The following is a 10355-nucleotide window of genomic DNA, read 5'->3' on the forward strand; positions in this document are numbered from 1 at the left end:
GCTGACTCCGCGGCTCCGATCCGTCGTCCAGTCTCAGATGTGCGTGACGGGGTCCGTCTCCCCCCCCGTGCCTGGCCAGTTCTTTGTGAAACCATGGACGAGCTCGCGGGCTGCTTCACGGCCTTCACAGCTGTTTTTCGTTTTTCTCCGCCCCTTGGGACCATTCGATTTTGATTTGTTTCGTGTACGGAATTCATCCGCTCAAGTTCTCTTTTTCGTCTTTCTTTCGATAACTGACCCATTGCTTCTGTTCGATCTTTGGGGGGGGGGGGCGCAGAGGCAATACCGTAGCACCACCACCACACCTGCCGGGCCGGGGCCTCAGCGTAGCGTGCTGGGCGTGGCTGCCTCTGTCGCAAGTGCAGGTGCAGTCGGGACGGCAAGACAGGCCAACCAAGGTGGGGTTCGGGCTGCCCCAGCCACTGAGGACGACGACGACGACGTGATGTCTGTCGGCCTTCCAATCTACAGTTTCTAGGTAGGTACTCACTCGCCCGTCAGAATGGAGCCAAACAAGCAAGCTTTCCCTCTTCTTCGCCAGCGAGTATTCCCCTCACCCCCAACCCAACCTTGCCAGACCAACTTGGGGACTGCCGAGTGCACTGCCCTCCACGTGTGTCGACACGCCTAGCCCGCTGCCAGCCATGACAAGCGCTGGTCTTTAGCACCAGTTCCGTCTCCTCCGACCGAATCGGCTGTCCACTTGACCGATGGCGGCACACCAATTACCCACTCAAGGATGGGATGGCTGATTCGTGACAGGCGGCCAAGGCTTCGAAGAGTACATTTCAGAGAATTTTCATCTGAGTTCGCCGACAAAGAAACTGCCAACAGGCCCAAGCGACCCCGTCGCCGATCCGTGAGACGGGGTGATGTGTGGAAGCAAGGAAAAGCAATCCCAATCGCCCATACAACGTTTCGACTCCAACTTGAGTCAAAGAGATCGAGGTCGACTTCAGCCTCAACTGAATTCCATTGGCAACCCACATTCTGGCGCAGATCACTAGCATGGGCGTCGAAACGGTTCCAGGCAAAGACCTTCCGGAACGCTGCGGTCCTGCGACGGTCAGAAGGCAAGCAGCACGATACTTGTCAATGTCGCCGTCGAGATTCCCAATCCTCATTTCAGTGTGGGGACAAGCGTGAGGGTGTGCCCCATGTGGCACATGTTTCTCACGGTACCTGGCTAGCAGTCGTGTTTTCGTCAGAGCCTGAAGTCGTCGTCAAATCTTTTCCCCTCTGGTCCATCGGAGACTTGTGTTCCATATGCAATCGCCGGCCCGCAGCTGTCTGGTCAATTATTCCCCGACAATTCGGTCTTACCCACTCGTTCTTTTCGCTGATTGATGAGCGCCCCTGCGGAAAGCCAAATAGTGCAAGAGAAGCAATGCGCTAGTCGACCGGCCAGCCGAAGAGATTTACTGATCAACCCATTTTCGTTGTCAGAATATTGCTTTTCCTCTTGTGGAAAGACCGGCAGACGAGCCGGCGCTGGTGGCCTTCGACTGGCATGCTTCCGACGCCGTCAGCCATTGTCTTGCCTCTTTTCGACCTGGCCTCGCTGCACATCAGACCACTCTGCGATCGCCCTTAACCCCCTTCCTGCATTGTACATGTACAGGTGACAAAGTGAGTGAGATGCCCGAATACCTCCCGCGGCTATGACAGCTCAATGAGAGCAACATTCCACAACCACAGGCGGGGCCGTCCGGCCTCGATCCTCCCAGGTAATACACACGAGGATTACGGAGACTGGGCGCAAAATGTCGATGTGACCCGTTCATGTCGGCACCCGTCAAATGCGGGGAGGCCGCTCCTCCCATGGCAGTACTTGTACGACTCTCTCGCATTGGGCCTACGAGCGTTTTCCAGAGGACTGCCGACCGGCCGGCCGTCGGACATTCCCCCTCTGGCCCCAGCTGAGCAAATTGCCCTCTCAGTCAGCGTTCATCCGCGTCTCGGACTGCCCGCAAGAAAAAGGAATCATTTCGCGGCACGCCACTAGTTTTGGGTCGTCGTCACCAACCATCTCTCTCCCTCGCTCGTCTCCGCCAGCGCAGTCCCCCATTCGTTAAGCCAGATAGATACCCATTTGGTCTTTCCGTTATAACGAGCCTCCACACCTTATTATGAACTCTGTCTCCTGCAGCAGTAACACCTCTGAGACAGAAGAGTTCTTGAGCCTGTAGAAAGGATGATCGAGACGCTCGACCTGCGCGAAAGAAAGGGGTCCATGCCTCCCACTTGCGCCATCCTGTGACATCAAAGGCTGAAGCATGGGGTTGTACTCAATCAATCAACCTGGACGATAGCCATCAATCCGAAGCATCTGGCCTTCTGTCAACAGCACCTGGTCCCCGCTGTGCCTAGAGCTGACGAGCGAGAAGGGGCGCAAGTGGAATGTCCAGGGTTCACGAAACCCCACAAAGTGGCTCATCAACCTTCGCCGTGTTGCACGAGCCAATTCAAAGTGCTTGCATCCGGGATCCTACCGCTTGATCCCTGTCACACATGCCGGGGAGGAGAGTCGATGGGACCGGGGGCCAGGGACCTCAACGAAGAGCGTCAAATTGACAAGGAGACGTCCTCGTTTGTTTGTTTGTATCCAGATTTCTCTCCCTTCACGAATTCACGATACGACGAAATGAGCATCAACAGCAATGCCATTTTGACGCGTTCAAAACAGTGCCTGGACTAGTCACTGGTCTTCCAAACCAATACGGGCACAAGCCGATCCTCTTGGGTAGCCCGATACGTTCATGGTCTCGTATCAATTGCTCGGCTGCAGCTCTGTTTGCGGCAAACCGGTTCGGATGCAATGACCTCATCGCGCCGAATCCTCGTCCTGCGAACCGGGCACTTTGCGGGTTGTCAACAACACGCGCAGAGGCGCCCCTCTTTCGTTTAACGAAACGCAAATTTCAGCCGCGCCGAGACGGGCTCATCCAAACGCGAAAAAGATATGCCTGTTGTTGATGTTTACGGGTCGACGGGCCTGGGAGACACGCTCCGAAATTCTGAAAACGGCGCTTGACGCGGAGATTTTCTCACTCGAAATAGCCCTGCGGCCGGGACTCGGAGGTTGATCCTTGGACAACCACCGCCCTTTCCCTTCCCCAGGTCTTCAACGAGCGAGTGCAGTGACCTGCTGGGCTCACTGGACCCGAGAGGGCGGATCACTTCCCCGACTGGCACTTCTCGATCTGTCGTGGAACACAAAGGAGGGGCTCGACTTCATGGAAGGTCTTATCATCTCCCGAGGTCACGCTGCCTGCGGTGGCTGCAATGTTTCAACGCCGCCCTCAGCGCTCCGAGACAGGCGCTGTGCAGCTGAGGGGGGGTAAAAGTCTTTGCCTCTCGAGGCGTTCAACTTTTTCGGGCTCGGGAGGCCCAGGCTTCGCTCGCTGGTTGATGTCTGGCATGAAGGCGCGCGTGGTGAGAAAGTCAATCCACGTCCTTGAAGGGGGGGGGGGGGGGGGGGTGGGCTCTCAGCTGAGAGCAACGCTCCCGGTGTCACATCGTTCCGGGTCGAGAACGCAGTCTCTCGATAAATCAGAAAATTCCGTTGGTTAAGTGGCCGTTTCCAAGCGAGTAACATGGAGATCGTTTAGCGCTCCACAAAAAGATGTCCTGGGTATGAATGCCAATGGAAGCTCCCAGGAGGTCCTGCAACTGTCAAATTGATACACGTCAGTTATATTATCACGATGTTCGCTCTTCTCAGGCTCCCCACTTGGACGTGCTACGTTGCTATGTGAACAGAGCTTGGCTCCATGATATATAGTTTTCGGGGGAGTGCTACATCGGATAACATAGTTCACAGGCCTGCAGTGACATGTCTGTCCTTCGGAACGCATAACATTTCGAGCCTTTCTTAGTTGGCTAGCAATAGTAAATCTTTGCGCTATCTGGCGCTGACCCCGATCCTTCAAGTGCAAATAGCAAGATAACGCCTCCATAATGAACTCAGGCAGTCAGAGTTCGGTCATCTCGCTGCATCGGAGGTTCAGGACACCCTCCGTGTGGTCTGACTCTCCGGTAAACTATTTCCAGATACTTTGGCAGGTGAGGCACTTGAGAGGACCCCAGCCGCTGTTCTCGTGCTCCCACTCCTTATGACAAGACTCGTGGGCATGGCGGCCACAGGTGACACAAATAACGGAGTCCTCGTCGCCGAGGGACTGGTAGCAGACGGGACAATCTTGCGCGGTTTTGTCCTTGGCGATGCCGTCCTTCATGGTTGGATCATTGTTGATCTGGTCCAAGGTAGGACGGAGGTTTGGGCCTTGCGTCAGAAGTGCCCGGATTTCGTCCGCGAGGAGTGTCCTTTGATGTATGAGAGCCTCAGGCGCCCGTAAAATATGAACTAGGACATCTGTAAAGTGTCAACATCTCGTTCTTGAGGATTACAATGGCAGATGCTTGAGGCAGGTTCACTACAAACAATGAGTTGGTACTCACATATAATGTGCTTGCAGTGGTTTTGGGGGTTGTATTTCTGCAGGACATCAGCCCGGTGCAATCTAAGCACGAATGTGAAAATGACTGGCCTACCTTGGCAGGACAGTCGCACTTGGGTGAATCCTTGATGGTGACGCAGTATGTCTTGTCAGAACCGCGAATGTAGAAGTCGGCGGAGCTGGTATTCGCGGGGCTGCTATAAGTGTCCCAGCCATCCCACTCAGTGGCGTCCTGACGCTTGACCAAGGTCATGCGCTGTGTGAGGGCCTTCTTGGTAGATGCATGAGTCTTCTCGTCGGCGCCTTTGCGAAAGCCACCTGGGCGCCGCTGGGCGGCGATTCCATCATCGACCTCGAATGCGGCCTCGTGTGTTAGGCCGAGCTCTGCCTCGGCAGGTGCTACCCAGCTCTTCTAGTTCTGGATTCTTTCGATCAATTCAGCCTTTTTGCCCACCCTGGAGACGTCCCGCATAAACAGCTGTTCCTTGATCACGGGCACCGGTATCTGGGTCCAGTCGATATCGTCAGGGAGCGGGCCGTGGCCGATGGCATAGGTACCCTTGCCAAAGCGGGTGAGGCGGGCAATACCTTCGGGATAACCTTTGGCGGATTTAGCCTGGCGAGTGGTTCTCTTCTTCTCGGCAGGAGGGCTGCCGTCGGAGGGTTCCTCCTGGTTGGGGGAAGTATGTCCTTTGCCGCTTTGCAGAGGCGTGACCGGAGCCACAACAGCAGCTGCTGTAGTGGCAGGTTGGTTGGTCCAACTATGGCCAGGTGAGGATGGATCAGGCTCATACTCTGAGCCTGGAGGATCGGAAAGGGGCGAGGAGCAGGAGCTGGGGACCGCCCATGAATAATCTCCCCACGTGGTCTCAACGCTCATGATCGAAGTATGGTACCTATGGGGATAATGCGATCGAATGGACGAAGGGAAGATCGATGGAAGCGTGTTTATGATTGACTTGCGGTCTGGGGCGTAGGGTGTAGAGAAGGTGCTGCTCAGGGTGAGGTGTAGAAGGAAAAGATATATCCCACCTTTATTTCGATAGAAACCTGAACGTGATGCAGTCGGAAGGTGCTGCCTGGGCACTTTGGCAGGTACAGTATTGTAAGGAAAGACCACGGCAGGTAGCAACCAGGAAGGTGCGATCGGGTATTGCCTGCTCTTTCTATTCTTACAGGCTTGTTGGCCTCCCATGAATCTCACGTCCAGGAAAACTCGGCTGTCCTGTCTGACGATGATAAGCCAAGGATGGAGTGACCAGCCGAAGGCCAGCCGGACGCTTTAGCTGCTCGAACAGTCAGTCAATTCCAGGACATTGACGACATAAGCGCAGTCTGTCCGCATTTCTCAATTACCATCGGGCGGTCAGCGTCACAATAGAGCACGAGCATACCTGTTCCATGATGCGAGATGTCGTAGTATTCTCTGTACCCAAAGCTTCACCGATCCTCCTCTCGGTGACGATGGCGGGGTGTCATCAGTCATCCTCGCACGTGCGGCGAAAGACCACCCATGCCGAAGTCAAACGTGAGTCACTTGCATCCAGATCTATACAACTGGCCTGTTCAGACGTGCTTTATGTAGCAGCAAACCATAAACTAAATAACGATTTTCTACGCATACTTCAACCAACATGTCAAGAACTAACATTAGTTCCGGGTCCAAGTTCGAGGCCGAGATCGCCTACTCGCGAGCGGTTGTGACGGGTGACTGGATCCTCGTCTCCGGCACCACTGGGTAATTAGATTTGCCTCATCGGACATGTTCGAGCCTAGGGCTGACCTTTCAGTTACAACTACGATACGGGCGTAATTTCGCCCGATGTTGCCGAGCAGACAGCGCAAACACTGCGCAACATTGCGTCGGCACTGGCCCAGGCCGGAGCGTCCATGGCCGACGTTGTCCGCGTCCAGTATACCCTGCCAGACCGCGACGACTTCCCCAAGACGTGGCCCGTGTTGCGTGAGTGGTTTGACGAGGTGAGGCCCGCGGCAACGATGGTGCAGGCCGGCCTCATGAAGGACGAGATGAAGATCGAGATCGAGGTCACGGCGAGACGAACTGGGACGAGTGTTTTGCCGGAGCGTAGGAGTGTGCCAGACTTCGTGTGAAGGCCTGGCCCAGCAAGATACTTGCTGGAACAGTCCTCGACGTAAGCATTCAAGCAGGCTATCGAGAAGCAAACGTTCTGCGGTTCTTTGTGTGACTTCAAGCGCTTACGGCATGGCATTTCTGAGACGCGTCGACGGGTGGCTGCAGATGATGGACAAGCCCGTCATTTAGTCGCCGACCTTTACTCTCCATACATGAACTGGAAAAAAAATGTACGTTTGCTACTGCTTCAGTATGCAGAGATCAGGTCTATAAACAACGAATAGTATCGCTCAGTCGCCATAGTAAGCAATCCTTCACAAAATACGATCAAATGAAAAGAGGCATGAACAAGGCACCGGCGCCAAACATGGACACTATCGTGACAAAGCTCGAGGTCGAGAACATGGACATGCCACTGATGCCGTGGCCAGAAGTGCACCCGCCAGCCAGCCTCGAGCCAACGGCGAGACAGACGCCACCGGCAACGGCGAGCAGAGGGTCCACGGTGATGTCGCTGACGCCAGCCTTGAAGGCGGGATCCCAGCTCGTCAGCAGGCGCGCGCCGGCACCGACGCCGGCGGCGAAGAGGAGGTTCTTGGCGCCGGGGCGAGGGCCGGACGCGCCCTCGGCGAGCCAGAAGAAGTGCTTGCCTGCCTCCTCATAGGCGGTGGAGACGCCGACCATGGTCTTGCGCACGAGCATGGAGAACAGCTGGGCGAGGCCGATGCAGAGGCCGCCGAGGGCCGGGTTGATGGCTGCGTAGCGGCTGGGCGCAGAGGCAGTGCCGGCGGTGTAGAGGGCGACAGCGCAAATGGCCTCGAAGATGGTGAAGATGGCGGTCGAGGAGATACCGAGGCGTTCCTGGACGGTAAGTTTTGGGTTCTCGGCGGGAGCGCGGGACGCGGCGCGGGCGGCGCGGGAGGAGATGAAGCCGGACCAGGCGATGCCGCCGATGAGGGTGCCGAAGAGGGCGTAGAGGCCTGAGGGGACACCAACGGCGGCCTGGGGAATGACGGTGCCGGGGCAGGCGCCGGCGAGGGCCATACCGAGACCCTGGAGGGCGCCGCCGAGAATGTTGCCGTCGTAAGGGCCGAACAGCCCCATCCGCGAGGCGGAGCGTGGCTTGGGGTGATAGTAGCCCAGGCGGTCGAGGAGGAGGACAGCAATACTGGTGCGTGTCAGATATGTCTATCCCTTTCCCCCCCATTCTTTTGGCTCGGGCTTGGGGCAGAGCCAAGCAAGTACACCTTACCCGCTGGAGGCCGCGGCGGCGAGGAAGGCCTGGATCATATGCCAGTTCTCAAGCTTGAGCTGGCTCGTGATGACGGCTGGGTGGTAGACTCCGGCAGCAGCGAGGCCGGCGCCAAAGGCCACGCCAGAGAGGGCTGTAGTTGCCATGGTCGGGTTGACGCACTTCTTGAGGAGGATGACTGGGGCGTAACTCGGCAGTGTGTCGACGATGAACTTGCGTGCAGCTATAGAAATAAAATACAAAAAACTGGGGGACGGTTATTGAGGTGGATGAGGGCGGGCGAGTTGCTTTATTCCCATTGCGACATGGGCGCTAGCGCTGGAGTGGGCATCGCGGCGTTTGGTTCCCGCTTTGAGGCGTCGCCTGCCTGACCCTTTGGAAGTCGAAGACATGACACAGACGTGGAAACGAGGTTGGTTTTTGCTTCATCAGGATGGCTCTCGAGCAATCCAATGGTGTGGGGAAGAGCTTGTCGGCGACCTGATGCTGGGTAGGGACAACGAGCCGGATGGTCTAGCGGCAGATCAACCCCCTGAAGCCTGTCTAGCAGATCGCCGTCGGGGACCATTGTCGGCGAGCTGACAAGTCAGCAACGTCTCGGCATTTGAACTTGACGTGGAGAGGGGCGATGTCCCTGCTTGTTCGAAAGATTCCCTGCAACACGCGATCTGTCAGCCGCCTTTCGAGTTTGGGGCGATGAGGTGTTGACGGCTTGCCTCTGGAGACGTGCCATTGGCAAGGTCCTTATAGACTTTTTTGTGTTTTAATTCTTGGACGATGCAGTGAAGGCAAGGGTCAGTTTACAACATGTTGGCCAACTGTGTAAAACCTCTCGACCTAGGTACCCAAGGTCAGGTAAGGTAGGCACCTCTGGGTACCTTAGGTACCTACCTCACCTAAGGTACCCACCTACCCACCTGCCTGTCGGTAGAGGACACAAGGTACTCTTCCACATCGCCAATCGACACAGCACAAGACACAGCACAACAACAGGAGCACAGCAAAATGGCTGAATCGGGACCGTAACAACAGACCCCGCACCGGATCCAATTGGGACTATTCCGTTTGGAGAAGTCCCTCCCCGGCCCTCCGGGGGGTGGCATGAAAGCACCCCCCTGCCACCGCATAGCGTGTTGCCCGAAGGTTCTTTCTCCACTCATCCGCGAGGGCGAAGGCGTCTACGGTCCGGTCTTCACTCACTTCTTCTTTCCTTCAGACTTGTATCATCAACATCTATCGACTAATAATTGCAAGCCTCTTTTGGTCGTCATCTCAGGACAACAGGATTGCGTACCTCGCATTGATTTTGGACGTTTCGTTTCAAGAGTATCATCTTAGATAATTGGCTCCGAGACGCTAAAAGCGCAAGCACCGAGATATCTACCTGACAGCCCCTGACATCGCCACTCTCAACATCATGCCTCACACGCTTACCATCAAGAAAATAGACGGCAAGCCTGGCAAGGTGTATTATCCGTAAGATTTTGTGCCTCTCCCACGAGTCTTGGTAGCTCATCTGACCGGCTGCCCCCTAGCCTTCAAGTCAACCAGGTTGACAAGCCAACACCTGGCCCCAACGAGCTCCTCATCAAGCTCTCTGCCGCCGCGCTCAACCACCGTGATCTCTTCATCCGTCGCCATCTCTACCCCGGCATCTCCTTTGAGAATCCCCTCCTCGCCGATGGGTATGGCACCGTCGTCGCTGCTGGGCCCGGCGCCCCCACCACTCTCCTGCACAAGCCTGTCATCCTGACCCCCTGTCGTGGCTGGGCTACCAATCCCGACGGACCAGAAGACCCTTCTCGCTTCTCTGTCAATGGTGGCTCCGTCGTGACTCCGGCCGGCATGGCGCAGGACTACATCGTCGTCGCCGCTGACGAGGTCGAGCCAGCTCCATCCCACCTCTCGCCGGCCGAGGGTGCCGCGCTGCCCGTCGTCGGCCTGACCGCCTGGCGCGCCTTTGTGACAAAGTCTGGCAACGCCCTCCCCGGCCGCAACATCCTCGTCACCGGCATCGGCGGCGGCGTGGCCCTGTCGGTACTGCAGTTCGCCGTCGCGTACGGGTGCAACGTCTACGTCACGTCGGGCGACAACACCAAGATTGAGCGGGCAAAGAAGCTGGGGGCCGCCGGCGGCGTCAACTACAAGACGGATAGCCGCTGGGAGAAGACTCTCGCCACACAGCTCCCCGCCGACCGCCCCTACCTGGACGCTGTCATCGACGGGGCCGGCGGAGACCTCATCGCCCGGTCCGTGCGGCTGTTGAAGGCCGGTGGCGTCATCAGCCAGTACGGCATGACGGTCGCCCCCAAGATGGAGTGGAACATGCAGGCCGTCCTGAAGAACATTGACCTCAAGGGGTCTACGATGGGCTCGCGCCTGGAGTTCAGGGACATGATTGCGTTTGTGGGCGAGAACAAGGTGGTCCCAGTTGTGAGCCGCGTCGTCAAGGGGCTGACCAACATCGAGGGCATCGAAAGCCTGTTCAGAGACATGGACGAGGGAAAACAGTTTGGAAAGCTGGTCATTGAGTTTGACGACGAAGCCT

The 10355-nt window shown here is 56.8% G+C and overlaps 4 protein-coding genes across 4 annotated transcripts; 2 read left to right on the top strand and 2 right to left on the bottom strand.

The window, feature by feature from the left end:
* Positions 1 to 4043: 4043 nt before the first annotated feature.
* Positions 4044 to 5340, bottom strand: VDAG_09005 (uncharacterized protein; the record flags this gene model as incomplete). The annotated part of the gene is made up of 4 exons (XM_009656808.1): positions 4044 to 4366; positions 4462 to 4498; positions 4555 to 4872; positions 4924 to 5340. The coding sequence occupies 4 exons, from the start codon at positions 5338 to 5340 to the stop codon at positions 4044 to 4046; spliced, it is 1095 nt and encodes a 364-aa protein (XP_009655103.1).
* Positions 5341 to 6094: 754 nt separating this feature from the next.
* On the top strand, positions 6095 to 6572 carry VDAG_09006 (endoribonuclease L-PSP; the record flags this gene model as incomplete). Its single annotated transcript, XM_009656809.1, has 2 exons — positions 6095 to 6198; positions 6251 to 6572. 2 exons carry the CDS (start codon positions 6095 to 6097, stop codon positions 6570 to 6572), a joined length of 426 nt encoding a protein of 141 aa, XP_009655104.1.
* A 310-nt stretch (positions 6573 to 6882) lies between these two features.
* On the bottom strand, positions 6883 to 7953 carry VDAG_09007 (YeeE/YedE family protein; the record flags this gene model as incomplete). Its single annotated transcript, XM_009656810.1, has 2 exons — positions 6883 to 7723; positions 7808 to 7953. The coding sequence occupies 2 exons, from the start codon at positions 7951 to 7953 to the stop codon at positions 6883 to 6885; spliced, it is 987 nt and encodes a 328-aa protein (XP_009655105.1).
* Positions 7954 to 9224: 1271 nt separating this feature from the next.
* Positions 9225 to 10338, top strand: VDAG_09008 (oxidoreductase; the record flags this gene model as incomplete). Its single annotated transcript, XM_009656811.1, has 3 exons — positions 9225 to 9283; positions 9343 to 10240; positions 10288 to 10338. The coding sequence occupies 3 exons, from the start codon at positions 9225 to 9227 to the stop codon at positions 10336 to 10338; spliced, it is 1008 nt and encodes a 335-aa protein (XP_009655106.1).
* Positions 10339 to 10355: the final 17 nt, after the last annotated feature.

This window comes from Verticillium dahliae, genomic scaffold (genome assembly GCF_000150675.1).
Source record: "Verticillium dahliae VdLs.17 supercont1.24 genomic scaffold, whole genome shotgun sequence".
NCBI lineage: Eukaryota > Fungi > Ascomycota > Sordariomycetes > Glomerellales > Plectosphaerellaceae > Verticillium > Verticillium dahliae.